Raw genomic sequence first — 20,897 nt, forward strand, 5'->3', positions numbered from 1 at the left:
GTCATGCTTGCTGAATACAGCCATTATTCTTCTAACACAATGTACGTTTGGGTAACTAAACATCCATGTAGTCATACCTGCTATCCATGTATCCCATGCACTGGTCTAATTCTTTTATAATTTAATTCCTAAATAAACTGCTTTCCAAGTTGAGTAGATACTCAACAACAAACTTTAAAATTGTTTGTTATTACATCAAAATTTTTTAAAACTAGTATCTTTCATGTTTAATGGAAGTCGTTGTTCTCAGAATGAGGCTTGTTCATACGCACAGAAACCGATGCCAGTTTCTGTCACTGTTGCTGTACTCCCCGTGTTCTGTATTGACCGTGCTGTCTGTGCTGTAGAACTGTTTAGCAAGTGCTTTGATTCCACTGGTGCAGTCTGTTTGCTGCCTGGTTTCACACAAGCAGTGCTTGTTGTGGTCCCGGTGACTGCAGTGCCCCCAGCCTGTATCTCCCAGCATGTCCCACGTGAGTGAGTAACACCATTGCCTGGCATGTGTAACCCCCATACATCTCCCCACGGTGTCCCTAGAGATGTACTGAGGAATGCTGGGTGCCCTGGGTGCCCTCATACTAACCATTGCCTTGTCTGCGTTTGTGCCCAGGTCATACGCCAGCCCTGGCTTGTGCTCCTAACAAAGACGTGGCTGACTGCCTGGCACTCATTTTGGCTACCATGATGCCTTTTTCTCCCTCCAGCTCAGTGACGGCTTTCAACTTCACTTGTTTTAAAAAAGACAATTTGGGCAGGACACACCTCTGCGATGGCTCCACTATGGGTAGCATTAACTCTTACAATAAGCCCTTGAGTAACAACATAGGAACAGAGGATGGGTACAATGAAAATGATTCAGATTCTGAAACATTTTGACTCATTGGTATTTGAAAACTTTTTTCATTATTATTTCATTTCAGCTTTAATTTTTGTCTTTTTAAACAGCTTAAATCCCACAGTTATATTATTAACTATTATTCTTGACAAGTAGGTATTGAAAGATTTGTAGTGTTGATGAGAATCAAGCCTTTAAATAACAAAATTAGAGGGATTTACTGGAACATGTTCCTATTAGAGTTCTGCAGCTTTTCAGTTTCCTGATGTTTTCTTTAGGCCCAAAGTGCCCCTGTGGAAAGTCTCTACCTCTTATTTTAAGTAGAAAAGAGAAAATGCCTTTTTTCTTTTTGACAGCACAAATAAACAGGGAACTGTTTGTAAAGAGTTCTTTCATGTTTTAGCTGCACCTTTAGTACACAATCCTATTTCCAACATAGCCTTCACAGATTCGAGCATCACCCCTTTCCTATGTTTGTCTGTTTCCTGCTTCCAGGGGCTCTGTGAATTAGATAATTTTTTACACAAACCAAAGGTAAAGTTATAATCTTAAAACTGCCTGTATTACTTTTCTACAGGAAATGAAACCTTTTACATTCTGCCTGTATTAAGCACTTAAACAAACAGAAGGCACTTTTTACAGTTCTTAGTTGCAGTACACAATTAGAAAAATGTAGTTGTTAACTCTTAAGAACAAATTCTGCTCATCTCACCATATTTTCCCATGGACATCACTTCTATAAAATGGAAATCACTTGGCCCTTATTTTTTTTTTCAATTCAGCACAAATGTGTATGGTTTATTTGCACTACAGAATTAGGGTCATTAGATGTTTCTGTCACCTGAGCCATTAATCATGAATCCAGTACCAGAAACAAAAAGGGGAGAGAGGGAGAAATCAGGTGTAGACAAAGGTGTACGTAAAAGTTTATAATGATTTGCCAACTTAAATGGCGCTTTTTTCCCTTTCTGTGGTTAAATAACTTATTTTTGCTGCAAACAGTATTGAATTTTAAAATACTTTTGCCAGTGTTTGGATTAACAGAGCAAAGGTAAAGCAGTGAAAGCATAACACCAAAAGTTGAAATACCAAACACGAGAAACATAGCAGTGTACCGTGCAGGGGACCAGAGATAGACGAAAAAGCCTTTTGTCACCAGCTTTTAAAGCAGTGTCAACTTTGTGAATATGTTTACTCCTTCTGCCAAAGTTTCTAGGTCAAATGGACCCCGACCCTCCTCTGCAACAGATGTACAAAAGGAAGAATGAGACTTTGTAAACAAAAACAAAAAACACAAACAAAAAACTATCATGAACTAACCAGCCGTACCAAGAGGACCAAAATGCTTCAGTAATTAAATTGAAGACTTTGCTACTTTTATTTTTTTCTTCAAATGTGAGTGACATAATGAAGTAGTTTTTTCTAAATGATAAAAATATAAACTTTTGAGGTAATAGGAGTCTTGGGTGAATTTTACATTTTATGACACAGGTTTCAAGTTGACATTTTTAACTGATGATGTGTTGACTACAGGTGGGGTTTTTTTCCAGACTTAAGAATATGTTCATATACTTTTAATGTAAATGTGTTTCTATTTATTTGAAATGAAACAAATGCCCAGGAAAAATAACTATGGCTTGTTCTCCTAGTTAGCATTCACGCATACTGTTTGGAATGATGTGAAATGAAATGTGAATCTGGCAAGACTGAGGGCCTGAGGAGCAAAAGGAAGGGTGGATGCACTCTGGGAGAGATCCCATCTTGTGTGGAATGCAAAGGTTAGGTCTGCTGGCTGTGCTGGGAAAAAGCAGAAAGCAAAACACCTTCCTTTGTTTGAAAGGGATCCAGCCCCTTGCCAGACAGGTGAGAAAACCCATGCAGCTGTGATGGAGAGGGGAGAGGAGGTGGTAGAGCATGGAGTCAGGTGTTCCTGTGATTCACACTCAGCTTGTCTCAGGCCTGTGTCTGTGCTGGGAGGGTGAGAGATGAGCTTCCTCGGTGCTCGCTTTTGGCAGGGTAAAGGAAAAGCAAGAATTTTAATTTTACTTGCAGTTTTTAGCCCTGTTGCGCTGAATTGTTGAAAATCTATTGGTAGATTTCAGTTCTTTAATTGGGAAAAAATATTTATATATTAAGTTTATTTTGCCTTACTAAAATTGAATATTTTTTTCCTTGAACATTAAAAATTTTCCAAAGTTTACAACAAAAAACGCCCTCTTTTCTCTTAACTCTAGTTTCTACAGTAGAATGACAGAGAACCAAAACCCCTGGTTTTCTCCTCAGAAATAGCACCAAATAACATTTTAATTTATTTTTCTCAGCATTTTTGCTTTTAAAAATTGCAGAAAAGCAATAACCACCTTACTTAAAACACTGAAAATAAGAGTAGAGATCAATTTTTAAAATTTTCAGTGGTGGCTGTTCCAAAATGAATAGTAATCCCAAATTTTGGGGGTTTTTCATGTGGAATGATGACATTGAAAACAAACATATGGGAAATAGCTGCCACCTGTCTAACAGCAGAATCAGCATTTTAATCTTATTTTAAGCAGAAATGTAGGCAGGCTTCTTGGCAGGATTAGTTGTAAGTCTCACCCTGAAAGACAGAAAGTTACGCTATCCTACATTACAGTGCTTCATTAAGAGAAAACCAGCCCTCTTTATAAAGAGTTGTTATATTGTTTTAAGCAGCCATTTAAAAAGTTTCAGTATTTTTACCTGCTACCATACAATTACCAAAACTTTTTCTATTTGCGATACCTCGTAACGCTGGTAACTGTGTAGTGCAACAGCTGCTGCCTCTTAGTGCATCCCAGAAGCAGAGGTCATTTATTTCTGAGTCATGCTGGTCCTTCCAGGCACCAAATCTAACCTTTACCCTTGAAACCCTACATGCTGTCAGGATGCAGCATTCCAAAAAGCACAGAATGTACGCTGTGCTTGCACCTCAAGGGCACTGCACAGGTCACGTTTTGAGGGTCCTGGATTTAGGAGGAAAACTGCCATGAGTGAGACACTTGGAAGTGCTCGGTGTTGGCCTGTCCCACATCTCACGTGAGTTACCAGAATCCCTTTTTTGTATGCTAGCACATTAATCTGTAATTTATCACATGTAGAATTAAATGTTTAGGGCAGGTATTTAAGCATGGGAGTAATGTTACTCTTGTAAATAATCTCCTTGCCTTTCTGTGGACTTCTTACAAGAGTAATCATACAGAATTGTTGCACTTAACCCTGGATCCTGCAACTTACAGTACATGGACAACTTCTGTGTCAGCACCCAGCAGAAGGCACTTGGGGAGGGGCAGCTCCCTGCCCAGGTGTATTGGCAGGATCGTTTCATCCTGTATTTTAACCACAGCTGCAGGTGGAATCCAGAGCAGGATGGGCTCCCAAGTCTCTCTCATAAATAGTTACAACCTCTGGACTGCCTGAAATTGCTGTGAAATAGCTCAGGGGATTTCTGTTCATCGCTACTAAAAGGGCACCATAAAATGTGTTTGGTACTTTTATGCAGTAAACAACTGCCAGGTTATTGAATTAGAACAAACACATGAAATGAATTGTTTATCCATTGTACTGTTGAGAAACTTGGTTATGTATTTGAGGATGATTTTAAAAAAAAATTGTGATTTTTATTCTTAGTCATGTAAGAAATATTAGAGTGCCTTTTTATATTTGTGTATAATGGAAATGTTTTGTGAAACTTGTCTTTTTTTTTTTTTTTATTTGAGTGTTATGAAAGCAATATATTACCAGTAAATTTTCATTTCAGACCTTCTTTGAATGTATAAAGTGTTTCTTTTTCTTCTACCTGCATTGAAATGAAAATTAATATGCTAAATTTCTATAGGAATAATGTATAATTTTTGCAGTGCTGAAAATGCTTTCTTATTACACAAAAAGTAAACCTTAGGTCAGTGTTATAGGAAAGGGCGTTTTAAACTAGTGACAATCTTGAGTGTGTGTATAAAATGTAATTTTATGCATTTCTTATGCAGTGATCTACATATTAAAGCCAATATCTTATGTTTTGTAGGTTTTGTCTTATATTTTATGCTTTAGCATGTGCAATATATCTTTACAAACCATGGTGATACACATCTGGTGCCAGTGTTATATTTTGCATAACATTTGTAATAAACGATATAAAACATTGTTTGATGGTTTCGGTGGGGGTTTGTCGGTATTGTTTGCTTTTGTAAATTGAAGTTTAAGGACTTGGGTAAATATGTCACATATGAAATGAGGAAAAAACTTAAATTCAGTGATTGACTTGGAATTCAACCTGAATCTTCTCAAGCACAGTTTAATAACTTTTTCAACTACTGAATGCTGTATTAATGTAATAAAGAACCCTAACTGTAAGCTACTATTGCAATGCATTCAGATGGTTATTTTTACAAATAAAAATGGTACCAATACTGTTGGAAAACTGAGTAAATTTTGTTTCTTTTGGGGGAGCCAGGGAGGCTTAAGTATTCAGCAGTGAGGATATAAATGCAACTGCATGTATAGCTATTTCGTACTTCCCTCATATGTAAATACCCCTTGCCTTAGCTGATTTTGCTGTCTCTGTAGATTCGGGGGAGGTGGGGGAACAAAATAAAACGCCACAGTAAGGGGTTTTTTTTTCGGTTAGTTATTAAATATTTTACTATTTTCCCTGGTGAGCACCACCCGCACTGCTGGGTGTGCTCTGCAGTGGGCTGGGGCAGCAGTCCCACAGGGACTAAAATGCAGCAGAGAGCTTAAAGATAGTGATAGATATTAAGGTATTAAAGGTACCTGAATTAACGCAAACAAACAAAACACACAAAAAGAAAAAAAAAACCCACAAAAACCAAAAAAAAAAAACCAAACCAAAAAACCCAACACTAAACCAAACCACCAGCAGCGCTTTTTAGATAGTGAGTGCCAGTAGCTTTATGGCCGTTTATCACTGAGCTGCTCCCCGCCAGGGCAGGGTCTGTAGGAGCACCTGCCTAGCGGGGCGCGCGGCTTTGTTCTCGGCAAGGTGCGCGACCCCGCGGTGCGGCCTGGTGGGGTCCGGCGGGGGTGAATGTGCCCCCGGGGCCCGCCGGAGCGCTGCGGGGCCGAGCGGCCGGGCTCCCTCACAGCCCGGGCTCCCTCAGAGCCCCGGCTCCCTCACAGCCCCGGCTCCCTCACAGCCCCGGCTCCCTCACAGCCCGGGCTCCCTCACAGCCCCAGCGCGGCGCCCTCCCCATCATGGCGGACACGCCTCCCCCGCGAGCCGCGACATGGCGGGCGGGCCCCTCGGCCCAGCGGCCGCCCGACCTCCCCAATATGGCGGCCGCCCCCCGGCGCCGGCGGTGGCCGCCAGGTTGAGGCGGCCGCCCGCCCGCTCCGCCTCCCGGGCGGCGGCGCTCCCGCCCCGCCCCGCCCCGCCGTGCCTGTGTGCGCGGGGAGCCCGCGGGGAGCAGCGCTCCGCTCCGCGGGGCGCCATGGGGCGGGCGGGTCGCCGGCTGCCCGCGCTGGCAGCGCTCTTTTACGGGGCGCTGGCGGCCCTGGTGCTGCTGGGCGTGCGGGACGTGCTCTTTCTCTACGAGGAGAACCGGTGCAGCATGACCTACATGTACGAGTACCCCGAGTACCTGGTGAGTGCGGCGGGGTGTAACAGGTGGGACCTGGCGCTCCCGGGGCGTTGCCGCCCGCCCCGCCGCGGCCGGAGCCCGGAGCCGGGAGCCTGAGGCGCAGCTCCCCTGGGGAAGGAGAACAGCCCCTCAGTCGGGGTTCGCCGCCGTGCCGGAGCGGCGAGCGGTAAATGGGGCACGGGCAGCTGGGGCGTGTGCGGGGCCGGGGGCTGGCAGGACGCGCTGCTGTGCCCGCGTCGTGTGGCGCTGCCCCTCGGGCAGAGAGCAGTGGAAGAGCTGCCCACCTGTAACCCAGCGGGGCGGTCCGTGCTGCCACCGGTGAGAAACCTGCCCGCGTCCGAACCTGCCAATGCCTAGAGGTACCTGTAGCTCTGGTGAAAGGCAGAAGCTCATGCAGGCGTTGGCAAAGGAAGAGGCTGGGCCAGCTCCTCTGACAGCACTGCCAGTGCCCAGGAGGCCAAGCCTTGCGCTTCATGGCCCTTTTCGTGACTTCGTGGTGTGGAGTAACCAGTGTGTCAAAAAAACGCATAACAGAGCTTTGACTATTAGTGTCTTTTCAGGGTGGTGAACAGTGGTGCGAAGTCTTCTCGGTGAGCACTTTGGAGGTGGCATGTCCCACAATATACATGGGAGAGCTTGTAAATCCGTATGAGGTCCCTTTTGTTTTGCTAACGGAGCCTTGTAGAAGTCTCTTTGAAAACCTGGGATCAGTTTCAGAGAGGGGACGGTATTCTGGTTTAATCGCGGGAGGACGTAAATGGATATTTGTAAGTTCGCTGCTAACACTGCAGCATGCAGTTGTTAGAAAACAGTTTCTCTTCTTGATAGTAGTTCTTACTACAGCATTTTCTCTCTTATTAAAACATAATTGGTTGACTTCTGAACATTCATTTTTCATTATCTGAGATCTAATCTATGTTGAAAAAATATTAATTCTAAATAACACTCTGTTCAGAAATAGATTGCAAGCTGGCTTGCATAGTAAAGAAGATCTAAAAGCAAGAATTTAGTGTCTAAATTGGTAGTGAAGCAGAAAGTTAATTTTTGGATTTACTAACCTTGATATAGCCATCTTAGCATACAACAGAGAAACTTGGTATGGCTACAGGGATTGTTTTGTCAGTGCTGTAGAACAAATTTGTTTAAGCAGTTATAAATACTTAAATACTACGCGACAAGTTTTCAGATCTCCTGGCAGCCAGAACCTACTTCAGCTTCGATCTGAAGCCAACCAACAGAAAGTTACTGGCAAAATCTGTGTGATGTTATTGGCGGGTGCCTGAGACTCTTGTCTGCCGCCACATCTTTTGTATTTACTCATTATGTCACGGCTTAATCTCCAAGCATCTTTAGGTGGGTGTTGTGCTGGTAAGGGATGCAAGGCTTAAAGGAAGGCAGGAGTTCCATGCAGGAGATGCAAGTCACAGCTGGCTGTATAGTCCTCTGGAATTTCTGTTTCCTGAGTAATCCCGATTACTGTGCAGAAAACAGCACTTCGGGCTGGGGGGCAAACTGTGAATTCGTTTGGGTTTGCTAAGGCATTATAGTTTACAAGTACCTCTTCATTGTTGGACGTGTCTATTGTCTGTCTAGTGCTGCCTTCACTAGGAAATCCCAGGGTAGGAGTTTCAGGTGGGAGGTACCTGTCCTTGCTTCCTGATTGGTATCACATTACAAACAATTAACTGCTTAAGCAATTAAACAAGAAGTTTCATTTCTTTTGTATCTATCAGTGTGGGTTAGCTCACAGTCAGCCCAATACTTGAACATCTTTTTTTGTGTGAGTTTTAAAATTGCAGTGTTTGAATTTAACCTGCCCTTGTCCTGTTCAGCTGTACTGGCGTGAGATTCACAAGTTAATAATGAGGACTTTTTCACATAAACCTAATTTCTTTGGGAACCAGGGTGAAAAATGAAGCCTGCATTGACATTGTAAAAAGTTGCTGTAGCTTGCTACAACTGATTACATAAGCAATGTCTTGGGACTTCACAATTTAAACCCCCCGTCACAGAACATGAATGTCTCTCTTCCTTTGGAGTTACGCATTGCTATTTTGTTACAATATTTCAATACTGTGATTTACAAAAAAAACCCAAAACAAAGCAAAAAACCAACCCCCCAGGATTCTGACAGTACAATTCTCATGGCTTCTGCGGTTTTTGCATTTGACATTGACCCCAAGAAGAACAGCATGTTATATTATGTTCCCTAAAAGTTTTTGAAAAGACAATGAACCAGGAAGTTACTGTGGATGAAGAGTTGATTTGATCTGTCAGGAAGTCATACAAGCACATCTCAATGGCACTCTTAGTTTAGTAATGGGAACTGCTGAAGTTTTCTTCACATAATTTTGAAAGCCTGTGCAAAAGGAGCAGCAGAAAGGAATAAGAATGGGAGAGAGGAGTGAGATCAGTGAAGCTGGAAAGGCAAGATGATGGAGAAAGGGAAAGACCAAAGGATGATCTGAAGACATAAGCCCTGAATGAAGCTTAAATTTTCTTGTTCTCAGCGAAAGAATTTAACTCACGCTCTCTGTTGTGTTAATGAACCAAGATAATTAAAATACTATAAATAACATACACACATAGATATCTCATAGAATATATAGATATATCTCAAACATCATAAAAATAGTTTGCAAATAACCAATGTACCAAAAAAATTGGAAGGCCAAGGAGGAAAGAAAATAGTCATTAGCTGAGGAGAGATAGAGAAGAACAGGGGAAGGGAAAGAGTGTAGGGGCATGGAATTAAAGCTAAATCACCTTTATGGTAGATGTGGCTGAGAGAAAACAATGAAATATTTGAAAAAAAGATGCTTCTATTTCAAGGAAACAATTAAGAGAGACTTGACAGGGGATTTCTGATGCAAAACTGAGTTTAGTTTTGACTTTATTCTGGAAAAGTGTTTTCTTAAATTATAAATTAGGCCTTAATACATTTATTTTTGTATTATCTTGTTTGTCCCTCAGTTGTTGCAACATAATTAAACATTGGCACGAGTGTATTTGCACTTGTCAAAGTTTTAAAAATCTTTATCTTAGAAACTCAAGAGTTATAAACCAACAAACCTCCATGCAGGAGTTAAACCAAATAAGTAGTAAGCAAGAACACATTTAATTAAGACAGTGTCATATGACTCTAAGAGATTGACTTACTGGTGTAAGATTAATCCTCACCTAGACCTTGGGTTCAAAGAGATCTTGTTCTTTTCTCTTTGAGAATCATAATCCTGTGAATCGATTGTGTGCTAGGTTAGGGGGTTACTTGTTTTCTTCCTAAGAAATAGAAGAAATACGGCCTTCTTTAAGGTGACAGCTGACATGCACATTAGACCTTGAGTTGTTACAGAACCAGGTGGTTTGTCAGACCACAAAACCAGCCCTGAAAATGAAACAGAAAAACCCCAAAGTACCACGGGTTTGTTTTTTTTCTGCTGAGCTGTATTGGGGTGGTTGCTGCTGTTTAAGCTCCCGCTGCAGGTGACATCTCTGTAAAACTCGGCTAGAGAACTCCCACAGCACGTGTAATTGACCCTGAGGTAACAGGTGCCCTCTGACAGTCACCCACACCACGCTGCTCTCGAGGTTTAGCTGTTGTATCCTTGTTCTGAGATTGGAAAGGACTCCGGAACCGTTCCAGTGCATCAGGAATAGTTAGCATCGCTCATGTGCCCCAGTGCTGGTCTCAGCTTCTCCTCTTCTGGCAGATTTGGTTGGGTTTTGACATGCCTTTTTTTTCCTTTTTCCCCCTTGTATTGTAAGCCTGGATTTACTTTATGAATGTAAAGTAAATTTATCTTTGATAGATACATAATTTTTTGGATAAATATTTATCTTTGATAGATACATAATTGCATTCATTTGCAGTTTGTTTCAAAGCTAGTTAAAGGTAATCACTGTTTAGAGTAAGTAACTGCGTCCATTCATTATGTATAGTAATACCTATTTAATCAGTTTGTTTGATATTCTAGTTTTGATTACTTTTTTTTAAAAGCCAAACCCAGTTTTTTCATTCTGTATTCTTTAGAATGTAATTTAAAACCATAAAAATAAAAACACATAAGCCAGATCATTTGAATGGCTGGATAGCCACTGTATTTTCCTGTTTATAACACTATAAACAAGGGGTTTGTTTTCTTTTTAACTTCTGCAACAGAAAATAAAATTACCCAAGAAAACAGCCAGACGATACCCAGCATATGAGCTCTATCTCTATGGAGAAGGGAACTATGCTGAAGAAAACAAAAATCTCCTATTGACAGGAATTCCAGTTCTCTTTCTTCCTGGGAATGCTGGCAGTTACAAACAAGGTAAGTGTTTAGATGAGTTATAGCTTTGTTATAAAAAAGCTCTCAGATTTATGCATTAGGTAGTTTTCTGTTTGAAGTAGTACCAGACAGAGTCATAATGGTTGATCATATTAGTCTATGCTTAATTTCAAACAGTCAAAATACATGTTTTTTGTTTGAAATCAGTTGAATGGTTAAGATGTAATATTTCTCTGGAGCAAGCCTTTTGAAAGCCAGAAACAGTACATTTTATGCTGTCCTCTGGCAGCACTGCACCCTTGCTGTTCTTTTGATTGCAAACATCTCGTTGGTTTTGATTTGAATGATGTTTAGTGCAGTTAATGCCAAATAAAACACGACCTGAATTTGATTAGAAGAAACTGAACCATCTGTCATCTGTGATGTAAAGGAATTACATGCTATAGAAATCAGCATCATCTAAGCTTGCCCTCTAGTTTAATTATTCCCTATATCTCTGTGTAGTGGTGTTTTTTCAGTAACATCATTTTCCCACTTTACATATGGCCTCTTTTTTTCCTCTCTTACATTTCTAGGCTCCAAATGAAAAGAAGTAATAGTTTTAAAGCATTTTTATTTTTCATTCTAAATGCCAAAGCTCATGGTACATGAAGTTTTGTGTTTCAGCGTTTACTCTGGTACCTGCTATTCCTTCCAGTCTGGATTTGTCAGACTGATATTTTTGTTCCCTAAAATGTGCTTTGAGACAGTAAATAACACTCTCATGATGTTAGAAAAATAGATGTGTGTGTAGGGAAAACCAGCACAGTCTGAACCCTTACTGTGATAATTTTTCTTCATATTAGCACTAAACTTGATGATTATATTACCAGATTTCAGAGAACCTTTACAGAGTCGGGTTTTTTGAGAGTGTGCTTGCTTAGCTTATAACAGTGTAAAATATTTTACCAACTAGTGCTTTCAGAAAAACCATACAGACTTCCAGGCACAATAGCATCCAAAGAAGATTACAAACAGAATGATTATGAGAGGTGCCATATGGACTTTTGTGATTGTGCATCAAATATTGCAAATCTGTGAATTAATGCTGTCTCTAAAAACATGGCAGTACATCACTGTGCAGGAAATAGAATGGTACTTTCAGGGCATTTTAGGAATCAAAAGGAAATGTCTGAAGAACAAAAAACTAGGTGAGTAGAAGTACTACATGCTATAGGAGCAGTAAATATTTTAAAAATGTTCTTTTTGGAATGGATTTATGGAGACTGGCAAGAAATCATATATGCATTTTGCAAAACCTTTGTTAAAATTAATTCATATTAATCCATACTTTGTTCAGTTTTTATTGTGAGATAACACAACTTCATTCTGATGCCTAGATGAGCAGAGAAGCTGTTGCTATTGCAATTTTCATAGTTGTTTAAAATATATTCATATTTGCTGACCAGTGAAGACAAGTGCTGCTGCTGCCTTTGCTGGCCTTGTTATTTTCATAGAACCGTTTAGGTTGGAAAGGACCTTTAACATTATGGAATGCAACCATTCCGCCAGCACTGCCACGCCCACCACTAAGCCATATCGCTAAGTGCCACATCTACACAGCTTCTAAAAGCCTCCAGGGACGGCAACTCCACTACTACCCTGAGCAGCCTGTTCCAATGTCTGATCACTCTTTTGGGGAAGAAACATTTCCTAAGATCCAATGTAAATCTCCCCTGGTGCAACTTGAGGCCATTTTATCTTGTCCTTTCACTTGAAAGAAGAAGCTCACTCACAACCTAACCTTCAGGAGGTTTTGATGTGTTACAGGCACTTTTGAAATGTTAATTCATCGTCTTTCATGGGCACTAAAATGGATTTTGTAAAATGTACAAAATTCAGACTTTGAATAAAAGATGCTGTGGTTTAGTTGTTGGGTGGGAACCTGAGACTGGGAGAACTGAGATCCTGAGTTCTCTTTAGAAATCTGTCACACTTGCCTTGTGATACTCTTGTGCAATATTCTTGTTCCTTTTACCATGACCTCCAAGGTATAAGGTTATTATAAGATACTTGACCTTTTAAATACTTTTCAGTTATTTTCAAATCATTTTGGTCTTACTGCTTATTAGATATAGATAGAATTGGTGAAATGATTGACTACAAACCAGATTGATAATTCTCATCATGCTGATAATATCTGTTTGGATGCTTGAACATATAAAGTACTTCATAAATATTATTGTCCCATTTCACGAGCTTGTCTGAAATTTCACACCTTAATTTCTGTAGCAGACTTTTCTGAGAAGGAGGCTTCTGCAGTTCTCTCAGCCTGTTGTGCTCTAGGAGAATCTTGCTCCTGTGTGCTGGATTTGAGCAGACCTTTCTGGCCATCACTAGTTATTTTATATAGGTGCTTTTGGGACTTCCTCTTTTATTTTCTTCTGCTACCATGCCTTCTTATTTGCAGCTGTTATTGTTCCCATCCTGCATTGTCTCCATGGAAACTCGGGGACAATTCTGCACACAAAAGGCTGTATTAAATGGTAGCCAGGGCTAGACAGGGAAGACAGGTCAAAAGCAAGACCTAGTAAAGCAAACATTTTCTCACTCAAGGTTTTAGATGGACAAGTGTCCTTTAGGGTTTGGTTTTGCAATCCCCCATACTTATCTTAGTGGTATTTGGGAATGTTGTCTTAGAATTGATGGCCTTCAAAGGAGTTTTAAGAAAGCCTAGCAGTAGGAATGCCCCTACAGTTGAAATCAAGAATGCCTTCTTGTCCTGGTGGCAATAAGAAGGTGCAAATGAGATGAGAAAAGCAGCCCTAAGGTGGAAGGACATAATCCTTGATCATTGTATTAAATTTTTTCTTGACATAAAATATCTCTGCTGTCAGGAGTAAGCTGAAAAGAGATGGTTTGGTTTTGAATGTCTTTTATAAATGGCTTGAGATGAAAAATGGATTTAATATATTGGTTTCCTAATCAATTATGTATTTATGTGTTTTTCTGCTAAAGAGAGTGGTGAGCAGTGACTGTTGGACTGTTCTAATTGATGCGGTTTCTCTTTCTAGTACGTTCCCTTGGCTCCATTGCACTTAGAAAAGCAGAAGATGTTGACTTCAAATATCATTTTAATTTCTTCAGTGTCAACTTTAATGAGGAGTTGGTTGCATTGTATGGTGGTAGCCTGCAACGACAGACCAAGTTTGTGCATGAATGCATAAAAGTAATTCTTAAGTTGTACAGGGTGAGTAGTGACACATGCTGAGTAACGTACTTCCATTTGGGAATGGAATTCTGGGCTGCCTTTCCTGCTGCAAAACTGGAGTGATGAGTAAGGGAGGGAGACTTCATAATGTGTGTAGATATTTGAAGGTGATGATAAGGCAAGAGAGAATTGCTTTTCTTTTACAGATTTTTAGTACTTGTGACAATCCCAGAGCTTTGGTGAGGTTCTGTGTTATGTTTCTAAATAAATACTTCCATGCACAATGGGTGCCTTTTTCTAGTAGAGATGTAAGCATCTGTAGCTTACTGAAATATTAATATGGCATTGCTTTACATCCAGTTTTCTCTGTGAAAGTTCTTTGATGTCCTCTGTTCCTAAAAGTCTCAGAAGTTAAGATAAGTTTGAGTTTATTGAGCTTACACAGGCTATACAGTATTTCCTTTTGACCTGGATACTTCATATTAAGCACATTTTTGTGAGGTAGCAAGTAAATTTTTATTCAATTTGTAAGCTTGTTAAGTTGATACTAGTTAATGTTATCCTTGAAAGACCATAAGTTAATTTGCAGGGAGAAAAAGTCCACAAGTGATAAGCACAGTTCAATGTCAAATCTGATCCTGATGTGTCTGATTGCTCTTTGTTTAAGGATCAAGAATTTGCACCCAGCAGTGTTGCAATAGTTGGGCATTCCATGGGTGGTCTTGTTGCAAGAGCGTTGCTCACTCTGAAGAATTTTAAGCCTGAACTTATAAACCTGCTCATTACACAAGCCACACCTCACATTGCACCTGTAATGCCTCTAGACAAATATCTTACCGGTGAGTATTGCACTTGTCTAATTACACTGTATTTCTTTATTGATCCTCTCAAACTTCAGTGGGGAGATTCTTGCAAATCAACAGCAAAATGTGCTGCTTTGTTTACTGTAATCAATCTGTTCCTTTGTTACTCAGGTTGTTGAGAGTTCCAGGATACTCAGAGAAAGTCAAGTGTTACATAAAATGGATTATGTGGACTTGAGTTTCTGTGCGAGGCCTGAAGCTCTCAATAATTTGTAATTTAATAGGTTGCAGGGCATGTTACTAAATTTGTAAGCTTTCCAGTGAATGATACATTTTCTTTCTTTTTTTTTCCCCTCCTCTTTTAAAACTTGACCTCTGTAAGGATTTTTATCTTTATCAAATGAGGTAGTGTTAATTCTGTAGAAGGTGCTAAATTTAATGTTTTTCATACCCAAAGGTTGTGGAGGTGAGAATATAAATATAGATGTAATTACATATTTTAAAAATTTACAAAAAAGAACTTATTTTCTCGTCACCTAAATAACTGTGGCATAAAAATAAAGTATAATATTCTACATGTACTATACACTTCCTGAAAAGCTAGATTTGATTAAACTATACTGATTAAGTATGTGTTTAGTGATAATTGTGCTGCTACATGTAGATACTGAGGGAATTGGTGAAGGAAAGGGAACAGACATTAATTTTCATTATCCTCTGTGACACCCAAGAGGAATGGATTATCTTTAGCTGCTGGATTTGATTTATTGTGCTTGTATTAATTCTCCATCCTACAATTGATTTCAGTGCAATGCTTCTTCCTTACTGACTGTTTCTGGACTTCAAGTAAATCTGTGTCCGTCCTTCAAATAAACCTATGGTTTGCTAGTCTAACAATATATGTGCTCAGCTGATATAAAAAGTGTATCTGTCTTTCCTAACTGCTACCTCATTGGGTTAAAACAATAATTTTCCTCTCTTACGTGAATCAAGTGATAATCAGAGCTCAAATGTCTCTAGGGGGGCTTACATAAACTTTTAGTTAATGTTTATATAGCTTTTTTTTGTATATCAAATAGGCTTATGGGAAAACTGTGATTGATTTTAATATATTTTATAGATTTTTATACAGCTGTAAACAATCATTGGATTCTAAAGGCCCAAGATTTAAGAAATTTAACTACCCTTTCTGTGGCGGGAGGATTCAGAGATTACCAAGTTCGTTCAGGACTGGCTTTTCTACCGAGATTGAGTCAACATGACAGTGCCTTATCTGTTGTGGTAAAAAAGCAAACTGTTTTTTTGGTTTTGCATGGAATTATGTTAGATAGTTATTTATGTAATGCATGTATCAGTGTCTATATGGGCAGCATAGTGTAAATAAATATGAAAATACTGCATGTGAAAACACTAAATAGATAGTGTATGGTTATAAAATCATAAATAGTTGATGTAGTATAAATGAGCTTCCACGGGAGGAGTATGTGTGGCACTGATGGGAATCATCTACCACTTGGTACTGTTTCTTCTCACCACTTGCTTGCACTTCTTCAGTTCCAGAACTCAGGTTTTATTTCCCCATGTTTTTGCAAGAGATGTGTGTATGGAGAAAGGTGAATGTGCAGTATAGAAGTAGAGTGTTTTATTATAAAAGAGAGCTCTGGCTTGGCACCTTCTTTTTGCATTTGTTGTTTTTCAAAGATTTAGGAATAGGATGTTGAGGATCATCAAGTCCAGTTTTCTGCTTTTTCAGGCATCTACGCTTTCAAAATTAATCAAGAGTCATCAGAAAGTATTTAGCTTCATTGTTCCATCCCCTCTCCTTCAACCTCTTCCCTACAAGGAGAAGCTGGAAAATACTCACAAGGAGGGGGAAAACTTGTAATTTCCAACTTCCATTTACTGCACAAGCCAGTTTTTTAATGCCTTTCTTCTGACATCTGCTAGAAATGTTATATGAAATAGCTGCCATTCCCTTGGTGTTTACTTCCCTGTGTGTTGTACAGAAAGCTGTCTATAAATAGGCTCAGCTCAGATCCTGCTAGGCTAAGAGCATTAACTCTGCATTCCCTTTGTCCTAGTAACCCTTCTCTGCATCTGCTCTATTTTCATTTCTCTTGAGTGTTGGTGACCAGAATTTTGCATGAGATTTCATGAGTAGTGGTACCAGTTGTTTCTGGTTTGTGTTTGTTCCGTTTTGGAGATTGTGTTGTGGTTGTTATTGTTCAGTTTGTTTTTTACTTCCCAAGTGTGATTAGTGCATTAATAGTTCATAGTTTACTTGATTCATGTTGAGCAATAGGTTGATGAGCTCCATTTGTGGGAGGTGTTTTTTGATACTGTTAGTCCCTAAAATGTAATGCGTGAAATGCACTTACAGAAATTGATAGCTTCAGACTGTCCAGTTCTTTCTTCATGGTGCTCTGATGGCTCTTTCTGTTGAGGATGCCCTTGGTTTCTCAACAACAGCTTTCACTGGCATGCTGCTATTCTCATGTGCCAGGATCAGTTATTAAAATAGTAAGATTAGTCATAAAAGCAGTCTTTGAAGAAATTTTGGTAAGTTTCCTCCACTCCATTATCTGTCCTTTCACCATTAGTCTCTGCTATCTAACACAGATAACTTGGTCATTTTGTTTTATAATTTCCATCTTACAAGTGCTTCAGTGCTTGCAAGATTTGTGACTGAAGTTGTTCTGTTGTACCCTAAGCTCTGAAACTCTTAAGATAAAGGCTGTTCTTTTTAATAATTGTGCAAATATGTTTAAATAAGGAGGGGAAAGGTTTCCATATAATTTCAGAATGCTGAGTACTAACAAAAGCTTAACCTTTTCCTTCACCCGAACAGAGCTCAGCTGTGCCTAGAGCTTGGGCCTCAACTGACCATCTCTCCATAGTGTGGTAAGATAATGGAACAGAGGTTAATTGACTGACTGTGCATAGCTCTCTTTTCTACTGTTATCACTTTATACCGTAATTTAACTTTAGTTTAATATTATGGTGAAGTCTGTTCTGACCAGTTTTATCACCCTGGATCTAATTTTACCTATTCTGTCTTCTAGGTGCAAAGAACTGATCCTGGCTACCATTAGAGCTTTTTTTGATCTCATAGATGAAAACACAAGGCAGGTCTGTATATGTGATCTCCTGTGTGTTTACCCATCACACTTTCTTCTTCCATCCCAGAATGCTTAATCAGGACAAATATCTCCCTATTTTACAGGAAACTTCTTTTTGATTCTTCTAAGTCATACTGAGAAAACTTTCCATTTTGTACCAGTCACTTGAAAAATCCCATGGCTTTGTGTTGTTTGACCAAAGTGTCAGAAATAACGAGGTGTTAGCTCAGTTTTCATTATTTACTGCTTGATGCTTTAGAGCTGAGCTATGGGCCGAACATTTCTTCCATAAAGCAGCAGGTTCAGTTGACCTTGCACCAGGATAAACAAATTTTGTTAGCTCTGTAGCTGTGAATGTGACCTCTCGATGTGTACGTAAGAGCAGAGCCCAAGGCGTAGAAGAGGAAGGATTTCAGGTGTTCCCTCTGAGGCTCTTCGGGACAGGCTTCTCTAGCTTTTCATGCGTATTTATTTTAATGTGTGATTTAGAGAGACAAAAAGAGGAGTACAGTTGTTCTGTAGCACTGACTGTGCTAAGGGGTAAAACTTTCTAGAAATCAGTTGTAATGGCCACAGTTTTGGAAAGTGGAATAAACAAAAATTAGTCCTGGAAGATTTATTTGGAAAAACTAAAACCAAACTAATCGAACAAACCAAAAATCCCAACCCCAAACAAAAGTGAATCCCAGGGTAGCTATACAGCTACTTGGATGCTTGAAATAGTCAAAGAGGTGTAGTAAGCTGGATATGTGAACTCTGATTAGTAAACCTAAAAAAATTTTTCCTAAGGTCTGGCCTAAGTGGCATTTCAGGAAGAATGCATGAGTGTCATGGAATGGTTTCCTCGTGTTATGAAAGGTTTGGCTATGCCTTATAATATGTGTAGATTCTCTGTATTTCAGTGATGGACTATGGGTGGCACTTCAGAATTTTGAATTTAGAACAGAAAGGGTACAATGTCTGCTAACAATCTCTCCTGCCTTCCACCCACAAAACTGTATTGCTAGCTGTGATCATATGATGATCTTAAATCATATGCATTGGTAAAAAATTGAAAATGTGCTCGTTTTAGATAACTGAGGATCCAAAGAAGAGAATGTCTGTACTGAATCACCACTTTGTGAGACACCCTGCAAAGATGTTTGAGGAAAATCCTGAAGCTTTTACAGGACTCACAGGTATGTAGCAGTTTTCTTTTGAATAGCATTCAGTGATACTCCTTTGTTAATACCGCCTCACTAACAAAGTTTCAGAATACACCTTGTCCTCCTTCAGACAAACTAAAACAATATACAGGTTATAGACCTAAACAATCTGCTTTTGTTTGGTTTTGGTATTAAAGATGTTAACAGGGGTAGGTGCAAAAATCTGTCACTTTTCTATAGCTTGGGTTCTGAGGAGTGTATTTACACTAGGTTGTCCAGTAGAAAATCTCAGAAACTGGGAATAGCTGGGTGTCAAGAGGGCAGTCTAATCTACAATGGTTGCAAGAGGGATAGGCTGGGTGTTGCAGAGCATTGTGTTAGTTTTGTGCTACTCATGGAAATCCTGAATATTCAGACCTGCTTCATCAATCACTTCCTTTTTCCCATGACATGGCAGGGTAAAATGAACAATTCACTAAGGGTTTCCTTGTAAAGTTCCTTCCTAAGGATCCAGAGTTAAAAGTGAGAGATTTTGACTGTGTGGGGTCTTAAGGACTAAACACAAGTTTTGTAGGGGCACAGCTTTATTTTGCTGAAGTGGGCTGAACCATTTGATGAAAACCATTTTATTTCAGGAATTTTCTCAGTGTAAGACATAGCAGAAGTACTAATGTAGCTTGTACTTCGGTGTCCAGTTTTGGCACCCTCTTACAAGAAGACATTTATGCACTGGCACCTCCTGAAATGAGCGTGGAGCAAAAGACCACCAAAACAGGCAGTTCCTGGGGCTTAGGAAATGAGGAAAGAGGCTGAGTGAACTGAGGATTTTCATGCTTAAGTGAATGCTGAGGGGGGGGGATCATGTTGCTGTCTTCAACTACCTAATGAAGAATTGGAGAGAAGATGAAGCTAGATTTTTCTCAGAGGTTCACAGTGACAGCACAATAGGCAGTTGAAATCCTGTTGTAACAGAAGACATTCAAATTAGCTATTAGGAAAAACTGTTTCACCAGGAAGGTGGTCAAACACTGGAACAAGTGACCAGAGAGGTTGTGAAACTGGTATTTTGGGGGGAGTTGTCCTTTTTTGGGTCAGTTTTTAGCAATAAGGAAGAATTGGTTTAAATTTGGTTTCATGTTTGCTTATTCCTATTTGTGGTGATTTCCTGACAGCTGAATTTCTCTGAACTTGCTACTCTGTTACATGGAAGAAAGATACAACCTCCTTGCATGACAATTGGCATTGTTTGTACTCTGATCTCTTCATTACTGTTTTATTCTTTTTCCCTAGCCGTATCTTTAAACTGCTCCTATCTTTTTCTGTATGTTATTCACTTTGCTGATGTGCCTCTGCACAAGTTTCTGTATCAGCTTTCTTAAAAGGCTGACAGGAACAAAGATTGGGGCTGTTTCTAATGTTGTCTTATCATTAATCAGTCACCCTGTAATTATATAATTTGGTTTATTTGTTTTGTTGCCTTTAGGTTTTTGTTTCAAGATCCATGGGGTTTTTATTTTGCCATTATATTTAGTAACAGGATCCTGGGGCTTTATTGTTTTCTGTGTAACTGATGATAACTGTTGCATGTAATTGTAAGCAGTAGCAATCCTCAGTGTTGATTAAAACACATAAAGTTTACATCCATGTATAGATAGGAGATAAGACCTCGGCGATAAGTAAAATACAGGATTTTGGATATAAGGATAATCGTTCCTGCAGTGCAGCATACTAAAATATTTATTTTTAGGAGCTTTCATGTGGATTACAGTCAAAGTCTCAAAATGGACTTACTCAGTTTACAATGTAAGTGATTTTTTCCCCCCATTGTGTTTTTGTGTTTGTTTTTATTTTTATTTGGGTTGTTCTGTTGGGGGGGTTTTGTGGCTTTTTTTTACTAATGACCCTTTTTTTTTTTTTTT

General features: G+C 39.6%; 2 protein-coding genes across 13 annotated transcripts in view; both read left to right on the forward strand.

Moving 5' to 3' along the window:
- The window catches only part of ANKRD44 (ankyrin repeat domain 44), a 132,172-nt gene extending 126,902 nt beyond the window's left edge, over positions 1-5,270 (forward strand). For 6 of the 10 annotated variants that reach the window (XM_039554820.1, XM_039554821.1, XM_039554823.1 and 3 more), the window contains one exon: positions 611-5,270. In XM_039554820.1, the coding sequence (XP_039410754.1) occupies positions 611-876 (266 nt within the window). In that variant the 3' untranslated portion in view covers positions 877-5,270. The remainder of the gene's footprint in view (positions 1-610) is intronic. The other 4 variants (XM_039554826.1, XM_039554827.1, XR_005602309.1 and 1 more) reach the window with 3 other exon arrangements.
- Positions 5,271-6,248: 978 nt separating this feature from the next.
- PGAP1 (post-GPI attachment to proteins inositol deacylase 1) overlaps positions 6,249-20,897 on the forward strand; it is a 32,157-nt gene continuing 17,508 nt past the window's right edge. Inside the window, exons 1-10 of one of the 3 annotated variants that reach the window (XM_039555467.1) lie at positions 6,249-6,453; positions 7,011-7,217; positions 10,610-10,763; positions 13,775-13,950; positions 14,579-14,750; positions 15,835-15,995; positions 17,563-17,615; positions 17,777-17,843; positions 18,906-19,011; positions 20,726-20,781. In XM_039555467.1, the coding sequence (XP_039411401.1) occupies positions 6,301-6,453; positions 7,011-7,217; positions 10,610-10,763; positions 13,775-13,950; positions 14,579-14,750; positions 15,835-15,995; positions 17,563-17,615; positions 17,777-17,843; positions 18,906-19,011; positions 20,726-20,781 (1,305 nt within the window). In that variant the 5' untranslated portion in view covers positions 6,249-6,300. Of the gene's footprint in view, positions 6,454-7,010; positions 7,218-10,609; positions 10,764-13,774; positions 13,951-14,578; positions 14,751-15,834; positions 15,996-17,562; positions 17,616-17,776; positions 17,844-18,905; positions 19,012-20,725; positions 20,782-20,897 lie in introns of those variants that run through there. The other 2 variants (XM_039555468.1, XM_039555469.1) reach the window with 2 other exon arrangements.

Source organism: Corvus cornix, chromosome 7 (genome assembly GCF_000738735.6).
Source record: "Corvus cornix cornix isolate S_Up_H32 chromosome 7, ASM73873v5, whole genome shotgun sequence".
Lineage (NCBI taxonomy): Eukaryota > Metazoa > Chordata > Aves > Passeriformes > Corvidae > Corvus > Corvus cornix.